Here is a 20,537-nt window from a genome sequence, read left to right as displayed (position 1 = left end):
CACTGTACTGCTGCTGCTAAAATATATAATGACATCTGTGAGTGATGATAAACCAGATTCTGATCTGGGTTTCTATTGTGGACTGGGAGTGGGAAGGGGAATCATGGTTGGGAAAAGGGGAAGGGAGCAGGGGAAGCACCAGAGAGACATTCTGGAATGATCAATAAACCAGTTGTGTGTGATCAAATGACCCTGCCCGGCGTCCCAGGGCTGGGTGTGCCCGCACACCTCGCCCCACCCCGGAACTCCTTCTCTGCCACCTGTCCCACAGCGCCCCACCCTCGCCGTTCCCAACATCCTCTGCTCCGGCCAGATTTACAAACTCGTTCCCCGCTGACAAATACGTAAGTCCGGCTATATATGTGTGTGTGCCTAAGACTTTTGCAGAGAGAACAGCGGGGACGAAATTGGTTCCCTGGAAGAGCAGGGTGGTAATCTACACATGGAGTCAAAAGAGACGGGGGTGGGGGGGGGCGGAGAGCTTAAAGGGGTTGTTTCTTGTTAACCCCTACTGGGGCACAGGCCGCCGACGGCAGCCCGCCGTTCTGGGCCAGTCTTTCAAAGCTTTTCCCAGGGGGAGCCCACCTTTCTGTCCCAGGGGCGAGGTCCTTTCAGCTTCTGCTGGTGTACCTGTAGCTCTGGGTTTTTACCAGAAGGGGTAGATGTGAGGTTATCCACTTTGGTGGCAAGAACAGAAAGGTTGATTACTATCTGAATGGTGTCAAGTTAGGAAAAGGGGAAGTACAATGAGATCTGGGTGTCCTTGTTCATCAGTCACTGAAAGTAAGCATGCAGCTACAGCAGGCAGTGAAGAAAGCTCATGGCATATTGGCCTTCATAACAAGGGGAGTTGAGTACAGGAGCAAAGAGGTCCTTCTGCAGTTGTACAGGACCCTGGTGAGACCACACCTGGAGTATTGTGTGCAGTTTTGGTCTCCAAATTTGAGGAAGGACATTATAGCTATTGAGGGAGTGCAGCGTAGGTTCTCTGGGTTAAATCCAGGGATGGCAGGAATATCATATAGTCATACTCATACTTTATTGATCCCGGGGGAAATTGGTTTTCGTTACAGTTGCACCATAAATAATTAAATAGTAATAGAACCATAAATAATTAAATAATAATATGTAAATTATGCCAGGAAATAAGTCCAGGACCAGCCTATTGGCTCAGGGTGTCTGACACTCCAAGGGAGGAGTTGTAAAGTTTGATGGCCAAGGGCAGGAATGACTTCCTATGACGCTCTGTGTTGCATCTCGGTGGAATGAGTCTCTGGCTGAATGTACTCCTGTGCCCACCCAGTACATCATGTAGTGGATGGGAGCACATTGTCCAAGATGGCATGCAACTTAGACAGCATCCTCTTTTCAGACACCACCGTCAGAGAGTCCAGTTCCATCCCCACAACGTCACTGGCCTTACGAATGAGTTGAAAGATTGGAGCGACTGGGCTCGTATACACTGGAATTTAGAAGGATGAGAGGGGATCTGATTGAAACATATAAGATTATTAAGGGATTGGACATGCTAGAGGCAGGAAACATGTTCCCGATGTTGGGCGAGTCCAGAACCAGAGGCCACAGTTTAAGAATGAGGGGTAGGCCATTTAGAACAGAGTTGAGGAAAAACTTTTTCACACAGAGGGTTGTGGTTCTGTGGAACGCTCTGTCTGAGAAGGCAGTGGAGGCCAATTCTCTGGATTCTTTCAAGAAAGAGACAGATAGAGCTCTTAAAGATAGCGGAGTCAAGAGATAGGGGGAGAAGGCAGGAACGGGGTACTGATTGTGGATGATCAGCCATGATCACAGTGAATGGCGGTGCTGCCTCGAAGGGCCGAATGGCCTACTCCTGCACCTATTGTCTATTGCCGCTAGCCCCCAAGCCCGACCTTCTTCCTTTGGAGTTGGGCTTGGGACCGGCAGAGCAGGGAGGGGGAAGTGGAGGGCTATGTGCTGATGGGACCAAGCAGGTGAACAGTCTGGACGGGCTGAAGGGCTTGTTTCTGCACTGTGGAGCTTTAGGACTCAAATCAGAGAACCCGTGCTGGCCGGGGAAGAGTTAAATCACCCAGTCAGGAATAAATCAGCAAAATGGATTGAAATCAAAGACGAGGAGTGTGGGTGAGACGACATGCGGGGGTGGGGCCGCGTCTCGATCCCTGTGGGACGACGTGGGGAGGGGGTACGGGGAGCAGCAACTTGGCCCCTGTGCGACAGATAGTGGAGCCAGGGAGAGATCGAGGGATCGGGGGAGACGGGGGATGTAGGACAGCGATGAAGGTTGGGAGCGAGGGGGCAAGGAGGGAGGGAGGGGGTGAGGGATGGAGGGTGGAAGTTGGGGGGGGGGGGGATGAGGGAGAAGTTTGTCCTGAGATGATACAGAGTTTCCTAACAGGAGTATCTGAGATCTGCGGTAGAGTCACACACAGACCATAGGTGGGACCTGTGTTTTCACTCATGTCAAGCATGGCAAAACTCATTGAAGACAAGAGCGCCCCATCCATAATTTATTGTAGTGTCATGCAGTTTGTAGAGAACAGTAACCGGCCCTTCGGCCCGTCTCATACATGCTCGGCCAGGAGCTTTCCTGAGCTGGTCACGGTCTTCCCCGAAACCTTCCTACCCACGCACCTGTCCAGATGCCTCTGAAAATCAAATGTCAGCCCCCACCCCCCCGGCAGCTCGTTCCACCACTCTCTCTGTGAAAAAACTGGCCCCCTCAGGTCACCTTTGAAACTCTCCCCTCTCACCGGAAAGCTCTGCCCTCTGCTTTTAGACTCCTCTACCCTGGGGATAAAACTGTGACCTCCACCTTATCTACCCTCCCCCCCCATGACTTTATAAACCTCTATAAGGTCACTGTCACGCCAGAGGGGTAACCCCACCATCCAGTCCCTCATTGTAGCTCACACCGACCAGTTCGAGGAAGGTTTGCTACTTGGTCATATCTCCTACCAGATCTCTGCGCCAGAAATCAATAGCCCAGTGCAGAAATTCGGCCCATCGAGTCACTGCTGCCCCTCGGGGCAACCCCTCCCTCTCCTCACCTATTCTCTCTCACTCACACACACACACACAGAGGCAGGGGTCAGAATGGAACTCAGGTCTGGAGTTGTGAGCGAGGCAGCAAGCACGTCTCACTCAGCAAGACCAATAAGCTCATTGAAAAAGTATCTCGCCCTCAATGTTGCAAAAACAAAGGAGCTGGTTGTGGACGACAGGAGGAATGGAGACAGGCTAACCCCTATTGACATCAATGGATCTGGGGTTGAGAGGGTAAACAGCTTTAAGTTCCTCGGCATCCACAGCACCTCTTTCACCTCAGACGGTTGAAGAAGTTCGGCATGAGCCCCAAAATCCTAAGGACTTTCTACAGGGGCACAATTGAGAGCATCCTGACTGGCTGCATCACTGCCTGGTACAGGAACTGTACTTCCATCAATCGCAGGACTCTGCAGAGAGTGGTGCAGACAGCCCGGCGCATCTGTAGATGTGAACTTCCCACTATTCAGGACATTTACAAAGACAGGTGTGTAAAAAGGGCCCGAAGGATCATTGGGGACCCGAGTCACCCCAACCACAAACTGTTCCAGCTGCTACCATCTTGGAAACGGTACCACAGCATAAAAGCCAGGACCAACAGGCTCCGGGACAGCTTCTTCCACCAGGCCATCAGACTGATTAATTCATCCTGATTTGAGTGTACTCTATATTACATTGACTGTTCTATTTATTATAAATTACTATGATTGCACATTGCACGTTTAGACGGAGACGTAACGTAGAGATTTTTACTCCTCGTGTACGTGACGGATGTAAGAAATAAGGTCCACTCAATTTGTGCTGATGAACGCAAGGGCTGCCCAGTGGCGGTGGGGAGAGGGTCATGGTACAAGGCTCCCGCTGACCCAGCGAGAACAGACGATTCTTCTCGAAACGAAGGCAGACGCTGCCCGAGGCAGCCCGCGGGGAGGGGAGTACTCAGCAGCTCCTGCTGCCGGAGTCCCAGGACAACGCCGGTCAGAGCCTCCTCTTCGAGGGTGAGTGCCGACGCAGACCGGAGCGTTTTCACTCTGTCCCCCCGCAGGCGGTAACGATCTCCTGCAGCCACCCATTCTGACGTGTCGGTCCGCGGCCTGCTCTCCAGCCATGACGGGGCCAATCGCCATGGCGACGTGCGGTGTCCTACGGCGCGGGCGTACGACGCAGACGACTGCTCTCGGCAGATTTTCCCGCAGAAGTGCTTTGCCGTCGCCTTCTTCCAGGCAGTGCCTTTGCAGGACAGGTGACCCTCCCCAGCCATTATCAACACTCTTCAGAGACTGTCCGCCCAGCGTCCACAGTCGCGTAACCAGGACTTGAAGGAGAAACACCTCATATTCCGCCTGGACAACCCCCAACCTCATACACATCAAAATCCCTAACTTCTGGGAATTTCTGTCTCCCGCCTCTCGTTTTCCACTCCCCTCTCACCCCTTCTCTTCTCCTCACCTGCCCATCGCCTCCCTCTGGGTCCCCTCCTCCTTCTCTTTCTCCGCTGGTCCACTCTCCTCTCCTGTGAGATTCCTTCTTCTCCAGCCCCTTCCCACTTACCCCCTTCCCCCCTTCTTATTCTGGCTTCTTCCCCTTTCCTTCTCCGTCCTGACGAAGGGTCTTGGCCCGAAACGTCAACTCTTTACCCATTTCCACAGATGCTGCCTGACCTGCTGCGTTCTTCCAGTGTTTTGTCTGTGTTGCTCCAGTCAGGGAACATTGCTTGCTCCTCAAGGAGGACAATCCAGAGTCTCTCAGACCTGGAGGGGTGGGGGGTTGCAGTGGACAGGAGACAGGGTGAAGAGGTTTTCTTTCCGGCACTGGTGACGCCAGGGAGGGAGGTGTCTGCTGCTGTCCTCTGCCCCCTACTCTCGCCACCGCCCCTCGCACTCACACCTCGACGTGGACGTCCGAACCTCGGCCCTCCTTTATCAGGGCCTCTTCCTGCTTCATCTTGGGTTTCTCCGTGCGGGTGTGCCAAACCAGGACCTGCGGTGGGGGTGGGGAGGGGGGAGATGGGCGAGTGAGCTGTTGGTCTGATACAGGTGACACGGCAGGGGTTAGGCACGGGAGCCCCTACACCCCTCCCTGTCTCTGTAACCCCCCTCCGGCCCCTACACCCCTCCCTGTCTCTGTAACCCCCTCCGGCCCCTACACCCCTCCCTGTCTCTGTAACCCCCTCTGGCCCCTACAATCCTCCCCATCTCCAGGGGCAGGTACAGGAGACAACAGCTAAACCCTGGGGGGAGAGGAGAGGTGCCGACTTGCCACTCTGACGCTCCTGTCGGGAGGGGCAATGTGCCTCTGTCCCCTCCTCCCCCCTCCCACTCTTTTCTCCCCACCACCCCACCCTCCTCAGCCCCCTCTCGGTCTCAAACGGCCCCTCCCACTCTCAGCTGGCCCCACCCCCCGGCCTCCCCGCTCTCCCCCCTCACCGTGCGGCAGCCGTCGGCCATGGGCTCCAGCTCCTCGATGGAGACCAGCGACTGCAGGAGGCTGCTCTCCAGGTAGCCGCGATCGGCACGCCCGTCAAAGCGGGCCTCCCGGTTGGCCAGCAGCAGCCGCAGGGAGACGGCGAAGCCGGCCATGTCCATGGGGAAGGGGCGGTGAGGCTTCCAGGCCGTGTGGAAACCCACCACCCGGCCCCCCTCCACCAGGGGCCTCTCGAAGCGCAGGCCGCCCACTAGGCCCACCGGCCAGACCGATACCCGCTTTGTCCAGCGCATCTGTGGGGGGGGGGGGGGAGCAGTATCAGGTTCATTACCTCTGACAGACATCCCCATTTCCCCTGTCCTTGTAACTCCCCCCCCCACCCGCCTTTGGCCCCTACACCCTCCGTCTCTCTGTAATCCCCTCCAGTCCCTACAACCCTCCCTGTCTCTGTAACCCCCTCCGGCCCCTACACCTCTCCCTGTCTCTGTAATCCCCTCCAGTCCCTACAACCCTCCCTGTCTCTGTAACCCCCTCCGGTCCCTACACCCCTCCCTGTCTCTGTAACCCCCTCCGGCCCCTACACCCCTCCCTATCTCTGTAACCCTCCAGTCCCTACACCTGTCCCTGTCTCTGTAACCCCCTCTGGCCCCACACCCCTCCCTGTCTCTGTAAACCCCTCCGGCCCCTAAACCCCTCCCTGTCTCTGTAACCCCCTCCGGCCCCTACACCCCTCCCCGTCTCTGTAACCCCCTCCAGTCCCTACACCCCTCCCCATCTCTGTAACCCCCTCCAGCCCCTACACCCCTCCCGTCTCTGTAACCCCCTCCGGCTCCTACACCCCTCCCCGTCTCTGTAACCCCCGCCGGTCCCAACACCCCTCCCCGTCTCTGTAACCCCCTCCGGCCCCTACACCCCTCCCGTCTCTGTAACCCCCTCCGGCCCCTACACCCCTCCCTGTCTCTGTAACCCCCTCCAGCCCCTACACCCCTCCCGTCTCTGTAACCCCCTCCGGCCCCTACACCCCTCCCCATCTCTGTAACCCCCTCCGGCCCCTACACCCCTCCCTGTCTCTGTAACCCCCTCCGACCCCTACACCCCTCCCGTCTCTGTAACCCCCTCCGGCCCCTACACCCCTCCCCGTCTTTGTAACCCCCTCCGGCCTCTACACCTCTCCCTGTCTCTGTAACCCCCTCCAGCCCCTACACCCCTCCCTGTCTCTGTAACCCCCTCCGGCCCCTACACCCCTCCCTGTCTCTGTAACCCCCTCCGACCCCTACACCCCTCCCGTCTCTGTAACCCCCTCCGGCCCCTACACCCCTCCCCGTCTTTGTAACCCCCTCCGGCCTCTACACCTCTCCCTGTCTCTGTAACCCCCTCCAGCCCCTACACCCCTCCCTGTCTCTGTAACCCCCTCCTGTCCCTACACTCCTCCCTGTCTCTGTAACACCCTCCAGCCCCTACACCCCTCCCTGTCTCTGTAACCCCCTCCAGCCCCTACCCCCCCCCCCACATCCTCCACACGCACCTCGTCGAAGAGCCGGAGGCTGTAGGTGTTGTCATCGTCGGCAAAGTAGACGACGGCCTCCTCGCTGGGCGGGCGGGTCTCCCGCAGCCACGCGATGGCCCGGTTCCGCTGCTCCACCCCCCTGGGCTTCAGCCAGCCGGGGTCCTGCGGCCGCAGCTTGTCTGGGACCGGGGTGGGGGCATACAGGTGGGTGTAGCGCAGGCCGCTCTCCTCCAGCAGCCCCGACACCAGCCGGGATGGCCCGTCCGCATCCTCCACCACCACCCAGTGGAAAGCCTTCACGTGCCGGAAGGTCTGGGAGAGGCGAACCAGCTCCGCCTTCTGCACCCACCTTGGGGGGGGGGGGGGCGGAGATACCGGGGTGGGGGGGGGATACCAGGGGAGGGAGTGAGTGGGGTGGAAGGTTGAGGGAGGGGGGAGGGAGAGAGATGGACAGAGGGGGAAAGGGAAGATAGAGGAAGAGAGGGGAGAGTGTGGGTAAGAGGGGGGAGAGGGACAGAAACAGGGATGGGGGGAGAGACATAGTGGTTAAAAGGTTAATTGATGAGGCAAAGTTCAACTCAGGGGTTGCTGGGCAACAGCACTCGGGAGTCTGGGAGGGTCTGTGTCTCTAAATAAGTTCATCAGTCAGCCATCATGATGCACTTGGGGTCAAAGTTCACAGCTCCTTGAAAGGTCAATAGGGTAGTGAAGAAGGCTTATGGAATGCTTGATTTTATTGGTTGATGCTTTGATGTTGTAACTTTATAAAACTCTGGTTAGGCCACATCTGGAGCATTGCGTATAGTTCTGGTCACCTCATTATAGGATGTGGAGGCTTCGGAGAGGGTGCAGAAGAGGTTCACCAGGATGCTGTCTGGTTTAGAGAGCGTGTGCTATCACTAGAGGCCGGATAAACTTGGCTTGTTTTCTCTGGTGAAGGGGAGATCTGATCGAGGTTTATAAGATTATGAGAGGCAGAGATAGAGTAGACAGGGAGTATCTGTTTCCCAGGGTTGAAATGTCTAACACCAGAGGGCTGGCATTGAAGGTGAGAGGGGGTCGGTTCAAAGGGGATGTGAGGAAAAAGTTTTTCACTCAGAGAGTTATGGATGCCTAGAGTGTGATGCCTGGTGTGCTGGAGGCAAATACGTTAGAGGCTTTTAAGAGACATTTAGATAGGCATGTGGATGAAAGGAAGATGGAGGGATGTGGACATGGTGTATGTAGGAGGGATTAGTTTAGTCAGCCGTTTGATTACTAATTTAATGGGCTCGACCTTGTAGGCCAAAGGGCCTGATCTGTGGTCTAGAATAAAGAAGTATTTACAAGAATAAACCAGTTACTGCCTTTTAATCTTATGTTCACACAAAATGCTTTCCATAGAGTTCTGTTACATTCCTACGCATCCACAGGTATTTCAAATTCAATCGGGGCAGTGGAGGTATAATTTGTCCATCAGTGCTGATCACCCCATCCTTGACCAAGCTGTTCCGCCCATGAACACGATCTGTTATGAGTCAACACGATGCTTTCAGATCAGGTCGTGCGTAGCACGTACCTCCGCCGCACCGCTCGGGTGCGTTTCTGGGGGTACAGGGGCTAGCGACCCTCGTGCCCGTGATCGCTGAGCAGCAGTGAACCATCGGACTGGCCTGACAGAGTTCTCTTTGGGAACTAGTAGTCGACTTGATCAGCATTTCTGATCTGGCTATTGTTCACGGTTGCTCTTAATAAAAAAAAAATCATTTACGGCCCGTGCATTCCACATACAAACTCCTTCTAAAGGATGCCGGGGCTGGATTCGGAAGGTGCCGTGGTGCCCGCGAATAATGTCCAGGCAAAGATACTTTGCTCAGGCAAGAAAAGTCTTTGAAGAGCAGGGGGCTGGAGACAAGGATGTCATTATAGGATTCTAGGGTGACGTTCATATCATTAATTAATTAACTAGGGTCGGTTACTTCATTAATTCTGATGTATTATTGGCCTTTAACGTGTAGATCACACACTCAGGGGCTACTTTATTGGGTACTCCTGGGCGTTAATGCAAATACCCAATCAGCCAATCATGTGGCAGCATAAAAGCACGCCGACACGGTCAAGAGGTTCAGTTGTTGTTCAGACCAAACATCAGAATAGGGGAGAAATGTATCTAAGTGACTTTGAAGGTGGAATGGTTGTCGGTGCCAGATGGGGTGGTTTGAGTATCTCAGAAGCCGCTGATCTCCTGGGATTTTCGCGCACAACCGTCTCTAGAGTTTACAGAGAATGGTGGGAAAAGCAGAAAACATCCAGTGAGCAGCAACTCTGTGGGCGAAAATGCCTTGTTAATGAGAGAGGTCAGAGGAGATTGGCCAGACTGGGTCAGGCTGACAGGAAGGTGACAGGAACTCGAGCAACAGCGGTGGGCAGAAATGGTGTACCGGTGGGCCTGGCCAAGGCGACCGTTCACGGATCTAGGTGGCGGAAAGCGAGGGCTCTGCCCGGGCCGACTGCCTGCCCCTCTTCCAAGGATACGTTCGTGCCCGGCTGCCCTTGGAGAGGGAGCACGCGGTGGCGACGGGTACAGTGGGGAATTTCAGGGAGTGGTGCCCCTCCTTCAGGGAATTGACTGTTCTATAGACAATAGTAAGCATATTTTAATTTGAATAATTCACTGTCTTGTAAACACAGTTCAGCAGGTACGTAACAGAATGGCCACTGGGTGTATTGGCTATTAATGCCAGTATTACCTGGTGTGATTGGTGATTGATTCAGTGAGTAAGGAATTTGAACATATACAAGGTTAATAAATTATCAATATCTGACTTCTGGCAGTCAATTCTGTATAAAAATGGCATCTCTCTGTTTAAATTAGAAGAGTTTGGTGTCAGGGGACCGGGCTGCTCTCCTTGTGCCCCGAGCACTGGGCTCCCCAGCAACAAGGAGACCTTCAAAAGGCAGCGTCCATCATTAAGGACCCCCATCACCTGGGACGAGCCCTCTCCTCATTGCTACCATCAGGGAGGAGGTACAGGAGCCTGAAGACACACACTCAATGATCCAGGAACAGCTTCTTCCCCTCCGCTATCAGATTTCTGAATGGACACTGAACCCATAAACACTACCTCACTACTTTTCTTCCCCCTCTCTTTTTGCACAACTTAATTAATTTAACTATATATAAATTCTTACTGTCATTTATAGTCTTTTTTTAATATTTCAGGACATAGTCAGTCAGTGGGTGCCGTCCCGAATCCGGGGTTGGCGGCTACGCACCGCCACCTTCTTCGATCTTGCGACAGCACCGAGTACGGTCTCTCCTCCAGTTTGTTCTCGCTGGCCGCCTTGGCACCGCCCGCCGTCGCCCCCGCCAAACGCGAGCCCGAGGCCGTGTCGGCCTCCAGCCGCGGCCGCTTCTTTGAGCTCGGCCCTTCCTCAGGCGGAGGCCTTGGGCAGGTCCAGGCACACGGCTCCGTGCCCAAGTTCATCATATCTCTTCTAACTAGGTGCATAGCCTACGGTTCGTAGATACGTGGTGAGGCTTTAATCTCTTCCACGGAAGATGGCCGTTGGCTCACAAGGAGCTCATCCGCCCTTTGTCAGGTCCTGTCAGTCCTGCTGGGTGTCCTCACACCCTCCTCACCAGACTAAGTCCGGTGGGGGAGCCGGCCCAAGTCGCCAACCACTCGACCACAGCCCCTGGCCGAGCGCCGGGCGCCCGCCTCCCGCCGAATCCCTCCGAGCGCCCGGCGCCCGACCGAAAACCATGGTCGAGCGGCCGGCAACCAAACCGGGCATAGACCTGAGGCTTCTGTCGTTCCAGGTCGACCACAGATGTTCTGCCCTAGCTGTCTGCGTGATACGCGAGCCGGGGCAGTACGATGTGGAGAACGAGCTGTTCCCCGCGCAGCAGACTCCCCCTCTCCACCCTCCTAATCAACACGAAGGAACGGCAGAGACCGACACGGTCTGGCACCAGCCGCCTCGCAGGAGCTGAACTCAACGTGGGACTGCCTGAGGGAATCTAGCTCTGGATTTTCCCCTCGGGGTTTGCTCCCAAAGCCTTCCCCGTGAGCGGGTACAGCCACAGGGCAGCGGAGGTTCGAGATCAGAGAACTTCCTTCTCTGAGGTGAGCTGCCAACCACGGCTAACGAGGCCCGTCTGGCCGAAATGATGCGGTGTGCGACGGTGATATTAAACTCCCGTCCTGACGCGTGATTAGCAACGAGTGCTTGGTTTTCAGAATGCAGCTTATCGGTGACGACAAAGGGAGCAAGGGGCGAGGGCAGAGGGCTGCGGGTGGGCCGATTAAACCCCCACCCCACACGTTCGAGCGGACATGAGAGGAAAATGGAGAACAAAGGGATATGGGGATACAGGTCCATAATTCGTTGAAAGTGCTGTCACAGGTAGATAGTGTCATAAAGAAAGCTTTTGGCACACTGGCCCTCATAAATCAAAGTATTGAGTACAGGAGATGGGATGTTGAAGTTGTATAACACATTGGTGAGGCCAGATTTGGAGTACTGTGTGCAGTTTTATCACTTACCTAATGGGAAAGATGTAAATAAGGTTGGAAGAGTACAGAGGAAATTTACAAGGTTGTTGCCGGGTCTGGAGGACCTGAGTTATAGGGAAAAATTAAATAGGTTAATTTCATAGAATGTAGGAGATTGAGGGGAGATTTGATAGAGGTATACAAAATTATGAGGGGTATAGATAGGGTTAATGCAAGCAGGCTTTTTCCACTGAGGTTGGTGGGACTACAATGGTGAAAGGTGAGAGGTTTAAGGGGAACATGAGGGGAAACTCGTTCACTCAGAGGGTTGTGAGAGTGTGGAACCAGCTGCTGGCACAAGTGGTGGATGCCAGCTCGATTTCAACGTTGAAGAGAAGTTTGGATAGGTACGTGGATGGGAGGGGTACGAATGGTTTGTGGTCTCCGTGCGGGTCGATGGGAGAAGGCAGATTAAATGGTTCAGCACGGACTAGATGGGCCGAAGTGCCTGTTTCTCTGCTGTACGTCTCTGTGACGCTATGACTCCCGTGAGAAACCCGCGCGGATATGGCAGAAAGTACAGACACAGCGGTGGGGGTGGCAATTGAACCTGGCTCTCCGGCGGGCCGAGGCAGCATCCCTACCCGCTGCGCCACTGGGCAGGAGGGGCTCCGGCAGCCCAGCAAACGGCACCAGCTTTCTGGGGCGCAGACACCCCCTCACTGCGGGGTGAACAGCGTGGCACAGGGGCTAAAATCAAGCACCAGCAACCCACAGGCTAACCTCGGAGAAACGAGTTCGAATCTCGCCACGGCCGCCGTCTGTGTCACGTTTGGTGAACGATAAGGAAGTTTCGGCCGCCCCTCAACACGAGAGAGATGACACGGGGCCGCACTCAAAGACCGGGCAGAGAGATTAAACTGGACGGCAGGCCGATCAGCAGGCAGTGCAGACGTACCTGGCGTATGTGGGGGTGATGGCGTAGATGGTGGGCAGCGCCCTCCCGTCAGTGACAGGCTCGCCCTCGACCCTCAGCCTCTCCCGCAGCCGCCGAACCTCGGCCTGCAGCTGCGTGATCTTCAGCTCCCGCGTCAGCTTGCCCGGCGCCCGCACCGGCAACGTGCAGTCACATTGCAGTCCTGCGGGAGGGCAACACCACAGCGATGACCCGGAGGCCGCGTAATCTGCTCGTCCCTCCCTTCTGCACCCATGCTCCCCACAGTACACCCTGGGAAAGAGATCCGGACGACGACTGGAACACCCCCGCCAGGACACAAACTGACCGATCCCCTCTCCCCGTCCCACACCGACCGATCCCCTCTCCCTCTCCCACACTGACCGATCCCCTCTCCCGATCTCACACCAACCGATCCCCTCTCCCGGTCCCACATCGACTGATCCCCTCTCTCTCTCCCAAACTGACCGATCCCCTCTCCCCGTCCCACACTGACTGAATCCCTCTCCCTCTCCCACACTGACCGATATCCTCTCCTGGTCTCCCGGTCCCACACCGACCGATCCCCTCTCCCTCTCCCAAACTGACCGATCCCCTCTCCCCGTCCCACACTGACCGATCCCCTCTCCCGATCTCACACTGACCGATCCCCTCTCCCGGTCCCACACTGACCGATCCCCTCTCCCGGTCCCACACCGATCGATCCCCTCTCCCCGTCCCACACCGACCGATCCCCTCTCCCTCTCCCAAACTGACCGATCCCCTCTCCCCGTCCCACACTGACCGATCCCCTCTCCCGGTCCCACACGGACCGATCCCCTCTCCCCGTCCCACACCGACCGATCCCCTCTCCCTCTCCCAAACTGACCGATCCCCTCTCCCGGTCCCACACTGACCGATCCCCTCTCCCCGTCCCACACTGACCGATCCCCTCTCCCGGTCCCACACTGACCGATCCCCTCTCCCGGTCCCGGACATTGACCGATCCTACTCTCCTGCTCCCGGACTGTCCGACCCCATTGTTCCCGTCCGAGACACTGACCGACTCCTCTGTCCCCGTCTCGGACACTGACCGATCCCCCTATCCCGGTACCGGACTCTGACTGACCGCCCTGTCCCCGTCCCCGTCCCAGACACTGACCAACCCCCCCATCCCGGCACCAGACACTGTCCGACCCCCCGTCCCCCGTCCCAGCACCGGACACTGACCGACCCCTGTCCCCGTCCCGGACACTGACCAGCCCCCCTGTCCCGGTACCGGACACTAACGGAACCCCGCCCCCCCGTCCCGGTACCGGACACTGACCGACCCCGCGTCCCGGTACCGGACACTCACCCAGCTGTCGGACCGAGTACAACAACCCGAGCCCGGACACCACGAAATAAACGGCGAAGACGTTCCTCAGCTTCAGCCTCATGGCGCCATTGCCGCATCACTTCCGCCCCTTTCAGCCCCGCATACACCACTTTCGAGTGACGTCACTTCCGTTTCCTGCTGCGCCACCGCTTGTCCGTGTCCGGGTGTCCGCTGGGGTGACAAGGTTCTTCATCAGGAGTCGAGGAAATTGAAAAGGCAGGATCTCCAATGTTGGATCTCATGATTGCTATCCGTGCTACGTGCCAGTGTGGCCAGAACTAGGAAGATGATACGTGGCTAAGAAGTTGACATAGGAGGGAGGGAGGGCATCAGACTTTTAGATAATTGGGCTCTCTTGCAGGGAAGGCGGGACCTGTACAGAAGGGAACGTTTGCATCTCAACTGAACGGGGGCCAGAATGCTTGCTGGAGCTTCACTGGGGTAGAATGGGGGTTTAAACTAGAATTGCGGTGGGGGGTGGGAACCAGAGTGCTCGGCCAGGTAGAGGAGTGGATGTCTTTAAGTCCTCACAGTCAGGAATCACAAGGTTAAACATGGTGGGACTCGTGCCCTCAGCTGAGTATCACAGGAAAAGCAGGTGAGCTCAGGGCATGGATCAACACCTGGAATTATGATAATTCCATGTAGACTTGGTTGCGGGCGGGGCAGGATTGGCAGCTGAGTGTTCTGGGGTTCCGTTGTTTCAGAGCGATGCCGTGGGAAGGATTAAAGGAGGAGGGGCGGCGTTATCAGTCAGGGAAACTGTCACGCCAGTGCTCAGACAGGACAGACTGGAAAACTCGACTAGTGAGGTTTTACCGGTGGAACCGAGAAATAAGAAAGTTATGACCTCATTAAACGGGTTATATTACAGACCACCCAACAGTCCGAGGGATTTAGAGGAACAAATCTGTAAAGAAATCACAGAACGTTGCAAGGAACATGAGGTTGTTATAGCAGGTGATTTTAACTTTCCACAGCTTGAATTGATTTGACTTTATTTCTTACACCCTTCACGTACATGAGGAGTAAAAATCTTTAAGTTACCTCTCTGTCTAAATGTGCAATTATAGTAATTTGTAATAAATAGTATGTACAACAGGACACTCAGTATAACAGTTGTGTCGGCATGAATTAAGCAGTCTGATGGCCTGGTGGAAGAAGCTGTCCCGGAGCCTTAAATATATTTTTTCCATCTGTATTTGCTCAGGAGACGGACACAGAGTCAAGGTGAGACAAAGCAGCATCAACTCCATGGGCCCTGTACAGATTACAGAGGAGGAGGTGTTTTCTGTCCTGAGGCAAACCAGGGTGCATAAATCTCCAGGGTCTGACAATGTGTTCCCTCGTATCCTGTGTAGAAATCACCGGGGCCCGAGCAGAAATACTTAAATCATCCTCAGCGACAGGAGAGGTATCAAGGGCGTGGAGGATAGTCACTGTTGTTCTGCTGTTTAAGAAAAGCTCCAAACATAAACCAGGAAATTATAGGCTGGTGAGTGACATCAGTAGTGGGAAAGTTATTGGAAGGTATTCTAAGGGACTGGATATTTGGATAGACAGGGACTGATTAAGGATAGTTGGCATGGCTTCATATATGGTAGGTCATGTCTAACCAATCTTATAGAGTTGTTCGAGGAAGTTGCCAGGAAAGTGGATGAAGGCAAGGCAAACAACAGGAATTCTGCAGATGCTGGAAATTCAAGCAACACACATCAAAGTTGCTGGTGAATGCAGCAGGCCAAGCAGCATCTGTAGGAAGAGGTGCAGTCGACGTTTCAGGCCGAGACCCTTCGTCAGGACAAGGCAAGGCAGTGGACGTTGTCAAGGTCCTGCATGGGAAATCGGTCAAGAAGGTTCAGTTGCTCAGCATTCAGGGTGAGGTAGTAAATTGGATTAGACATTGGCTTTGTGGGAGAAGCCAGGGAGTGGTATTAGAGGGTTGCCTCTCTGACTGGAGGCCTGTGTCTAGTGGAGTGCCACAGAGATCGGTGCTGGGTCTGCTGTTGTTTGTCATCTCTATCAATGATCTGGATGATAATGTAGCTAACTAGATCAGCAAATTTGCAGATGACACCAAGTTTGGGGTGTAGTGGACAGCGAGGAAGGCTATCGTGGCTCGCAGTGGAATCTGCATCAGCTGGAAAAATGGGGTGAAAAATGGCAGATGGAGTTTAATGTGTGAGATGTTGCACTTTGGTAGGACCAACCAGGGTACACGGTGAGGCCTAATTTGCAGTATTGTGTGCAGTTTTGGTCACCTACCTACAGGAAGGATGTAAATAAGATTGAAAGAGTGCAGAGTATACTTACAAGGACGTTGTCAGGTCTGGAGGGCCTGAGTTACAAGGGAAGTCTGAACAGGTTAGGACTTTATTCCCTGGAGCGTAGACGATTGAGAGGAGATTTGATAGAGGTGTACAAAATTCTGAGGGGTACAGATAGGGTAAATGCAAGCAGGCTTTTTCCACTGAGGTTGAATGAGACTACAACCAGAGGTCATGGATTAAGGGTGAAAGGTGAGAAGTTTAAGGGGGACATGAGGGGGAACTTCTTCACTCAGAGGGCGTGGAACGAGCTGACAGCACAAGTGGTGGATGCGAGCTTGATTTCAACATTTTTGAGAGAAGTTTGGATAGGTACATGGATGGTAGGGGTGTGGATCAATGAGAGTAGACAGTTTAAATGGTTCAGCATGGACTAGATGGGCCAAAGGGCCTGTTTCTGTGCTGTACTTTTCTATGGTTGTAAGACTCTAACTTGGCAAGTCAGGCAGCATTTATGGAGTCGATGTTCCAGGCCAAGACCGACTCTGCCAACAGCGGGGACAGTGAATCAGCCATGATAGAATGGCGGAGCAGACTCAATGGGCCAAATGGCCTGATTCTCCTCCGATGGGTCGTACGGTCACGACCTTGCTGTCGCTGGCGAATTTGTCGGGTCCACTGGAGCTGTGCTCAGCCACGCAGCCAAAGGTGCCTAAGCCCGCAGCCCTGAGGAGTGGCCATGGTGATAGTGAGGAAGACATGAGATTTCCGACACCCACGTCCTGTGGTCTCGCAGCGAGGAAGTCCAGCATCCAGCTGTAGAAGCCCAGGTCTTGGATGTTCTGAGGGATGAAGTCAAAGTGCTATATCGCGAGGGTCTCGGCCCGAAACGTTGACTGTACCTCTTCTATAGATGCTGCCCTGCCTGCTACGTTCCACCAACATTTTTTGTGTGTGTTATTCAAAGTACCATATGTTGTGTTCGGTAATTTTTCTATTTTCCATTTATGAATTATAATTTAAATTTTTAATATTTACTAATTTTAACTATTTTTAATATTTTAATATTTAATATTTGTAATCCAGGGGTGTGAAGCGCAGAATCAAATATCACTGTGATGATTGTACGTTCTAGTACCAATTGTTTGGCGACAATAAAGTATGAAGTATAATGAGGGAGGGTGCAGAGCACACCAGCACAGCGGTATGCAGGCTATTCAGCTGAACTTTATTGATAACACTGTGTGCAGGACACCTTCAAGGAGCAATGCCTCAAAAAAGCAGCGGCCATCGGTAAGGACCCCCACCACCCAGGACGTGCCCTCTTCTCGTTGTTACCATAGGAAGGAGGTATAATTGCCTAATTGCACCATTCTTCTCTCACCTCATCTCCTCACCTGCCCATCCCCTCCCTCTGGTGTTCCTCCCCCTTCCCTTTCTCCCACGGTCTTCTGTCCTCTCCTATCAGATTCCCCCTTCTCCAGCCCTGTATCTCTTTCACCAATCGACCTCCCAGCTCTTTGCTTCACCCCCCTCCCCCTCTCCAGGAGCCTGACGACACACACTCAGCGATTCAGGAACAGCTTCTTCCCCTCTGCCATCCGATTCCAAAACGGACATTGAACCCTTGAACAGTACCTCATTATATTTTGCACAAATTATTTAACTGTATACTTCTGACTGTAATTCAGTTCCTTTTCTCTATTATGTACTGCGTTGTACTGCTGCAGTAAAAACAACAAATTTCATGACACGTGCCGGTGATGTTAAACTTGATTCAGATTCTGCTCCTGGTGGGATTCTTCACCACTGCTGATGAGAAAACTGTACCAGCAAGATTTACACTGTGTGCTGATTTAATGGTGCACTTGCAAACGGACTCAAGCCAAATTCTGTTCGTATCTCCTGGCACAAAGTTAGTTTTATGTGTTGTAAAAAGAGAGGGAACTTCTTCCCCATAAACCGGCCCCGGCCCTACGTAGGACAGTAAAAACCACAGAGAGGATCACCAGGGTCTCCCTCCTCCTCCCTACTTACGACATTTACCAGAATCAAAATTAGAATCAGGTTTAATGTCACACACAAATTACTGGAGGGACCCAGCCGGCCAGGCAGCACCTGTAGAGAAAAGTACAGTTGACGTTTTGGGGCTTTTTCCCCACAGATGCTGCCTGACCTGCCGAGTTCCTCCAGCATTTTGTGTGTGTGTGTTGCTCCGGATTTCCAGCAATTGCAGATTTTCTCTTGTTCGAATTTGTTGTGAAATTCGTTAACTTAGCAGCAGCAGCAGTACAATGAAATATATAATAATAGAGAAAAAAATTGTATTACAGTAAGTATATATATATATATAATAGTAAAGTTAAATAACAGTGCAAAAAATAGAAATGAAAAAGCAGTGAGGTCGTGTTCTCGGGTTCAATGTCCATTCAGAAATCGGATGGCGGAGGGGAAGAAGCTGTTCCTGAATCGTTGAGTTTGTGTCTTCAGGCTCCTGTACCTCCTCCCTGAACATGGAACATAGAATAGTACAGCACAGTACAGGCCCTTCGGCCCACAATGTTGTGCCAACCCTTAAACCCTGCCTCCCATATAACCTCCCCCCCCACCTTAAATTCCTCCATATACCTGTCTAGTGGCAGCAGTGAGAAGAGGGCATGTCCTGGGTGATGGGGGACCTTAATGATGGACGCTGCCTTTCTGAGGCATCGCTCCTTGAAGATGTCCTGGATACTACGGAGGCCGGTGCCCATGATGGAGCTGACTGAGCTTACAACTCTCTGCAGCTTATTTCCATCCTGTGCAGTAGTCACCCAACCCCCCCCCCCCATACCAGACAGTGATGCAGCCAGTCAGAATGCTTTCCACCGTACATCTGTAGAAATTTGCCAGTGTCTTTGGTGACATATCAAATCTCCTCAAACCTGAAGCATTGTTAAGACCAAAGGATTGTTGAGGATCCCGACCACCCATCCCACAATCTCTCTGACCCACTACCGTCAGGGAGGAGGTACAGGAGCACCAGGACTGGGTCTGTCGGACTGGGTAACATCTTACTCCCCCAGGCTGTGAGACTAATGCCGCCACCGAGATCTCATCACCAGGACACCGAGCTGTTCACTGTTCACCACAGCAAGTATTACATGCACTTTGAATGATATTTTATAATCAAACCTAATTCAAATCAAATTCAAGTTTAATTATCACTCAGCCATACATGAGGACAGCCGAATGAAACAGCGTTACTCTGGGACCAAGGTGAAAAACACACACAGCACATTCAAAACAGCAAGCAAAAAAAAAAAACCAGTCATGCAAAACAAAACACATAAAAAATCCAAGATCCGGAGTGATAAATCCCGCTACTTGGATGAGAAGCAGTTTCTTCCCTCAGGCCATCAAGCATCTGAACTCCCGGCTGCATCGTATTCGAAGTGTCAATGGTTAACCTGTTCCGTACCTTACAGTAGTTAATATTAATGCACTTCAGTTTGTTATTTATGTGTAATTCATCTCAAGTCAAGTCGTTTTTATTGTCGTTTCAACCATAACTGCTGGTACAGTACACAGTAAAAACAAAACACCGTTCCTCCACGACCATGGTGCTACATAAAACAACACAAAATTACACTAGACTACCTGAAACAACACAAAACTACACCAGGCTATGTGAGACAGCACAAGGCTACACTAGACTACCTGAAACAACACAAAACTACACTAGACTTCAGGCCTACACAGGACTACAAACGTTTGTACATAAAGCACACAAAACAGTGCAGGACAGTACAATAATTAATAAAGAAGACAATAGGCACAGTAAAGGACAAATTGCTGTATAATAATAAATGATGTAAATGTAAACAATGTTTTAGCATCTGTAGATTTTATCCTTAGCTTCATAAGTTATATTGTGTTAGGTGCACTACTGTGCTTTACACCCTGGTTCAGAGAAACGGTTTCTCGTTTCTATATACATTATATGGTTATATAGGTTGTATACATGTATGTAGTTAAACGGCAATAGACTTGACTAGATGTACAGATTCCTCGGCAGTCCGCAGGCACTGCAGTCCAGCCTGTCATTCCGCGATTGAACACTAGAGGGCAGCACGCACAGGAGCGGCCAGCACCCGACTTAATAACTTATTTGTGATACTGTAACATTTTGTTTTGTGTTCTCTGTGTGTTCTCTGCCGCGCTCTGGAGGAATGTTGTTCCGTTCGGTTGTGGCCGAATGACCGCAAACTTGACCTTGAACTTGAAGGAACACGGGCGGGTCTCAATGTCCCAACCTGCCTGGGAAAGCGAGTAGCAGGGGAATGAGTTTCAAAGTTAATGTTCCGTAACCCACCACTCCTGGTTACTCAGTACCTGAGACGCGTTCTAATTCAAACGCTGGGACGCCACAGCAGGAAACTCCCAGGCGTAAACATCTCAGGTGCCCTACCCTGGATCCAGCACACACACAGGGTCCCCCGTGCGCAGGTTCCGGCATTGGAGAGGG

The 20,537-nt window shown here is 53.1% G+C and overlaps 1 protein-coding gene across 1 annotated transcript; it reads right to left on the bottom strand.

The window, feature by feature from the left end:
• Positions 1 to 3,712: 3,712 nt before the first annotated feature.
• On the bottom strand, positions 3,713 to 13,862 carry b3gat3 (beta-1,3-glucuronyltransferase 3 (glucuronosyltransferase I)). The gene is made up of 5 exons (XM_072245630.1): positions 13,743 to 13,862; positions 12,410 to 12,590; positions 6,992 to 7,322; positions 5,469 to 5,759; positions 3,713 to 5,022 (listed from the first exon to the last, which is right to left on the bottom strand). The coding sequence occupies exons 1-5, from the start codon at positions 13,822 to 13,824 to the stop codon at positions 4,924 to 4,926; spliced, it is 984 nt and encodes a 327-aa protein (XP_072101731.1). The 5' UTR covers positions 13,825 to 13,862; the 3' UTR covers positions 3,713 to 4,923.
• Positions 13,863 to 20,537: the final 6,675 nt, after the last annotated feature.

Source organism: Mobula birostris, chromosome 28, assembly GCF_030028105.1.
Source record: "Mobula birostris isolate sMobBir1 chromosome 28, sMobBir1.hap1, whole genome shotgun sequence".
Classification (NCBI taxonomy): Eukaryota; Metazoa; Chordata; class Chondrichthyes; order Myliobatiformes; family Myliobatidae; genus Mobula; species Mobula birostris.
The sequence above is the reverse complement of the archived record's forward strand: the minus strand, read 5'-3'. Positions and strand labels throughout refer to the sequence as shown.

Coding starts and splice junctions, on each gene's coding strand:
- b3gat3 (XM_072245630.1), bottom strand. CDS start 13,824: ATGAGGCTGAAGCTGAGGAACGTCTTCGCCGTTTATTTCGTGGTGTCC. Junction 12,591..13,742: donor GTACTCGGTCCGACAGCTGG/GTGAGTGTCCGG, acceptor GCCCTCCCGCAG/GACTGCAATGTGACTGCACG. Junction 7,323..12,409: donor ATCACCCCCACATACGCCAG/GTACGTCTGCAC, acceptor CCCCCCCCCAAG/GTGGGTGCAGAAGGCGGAGC.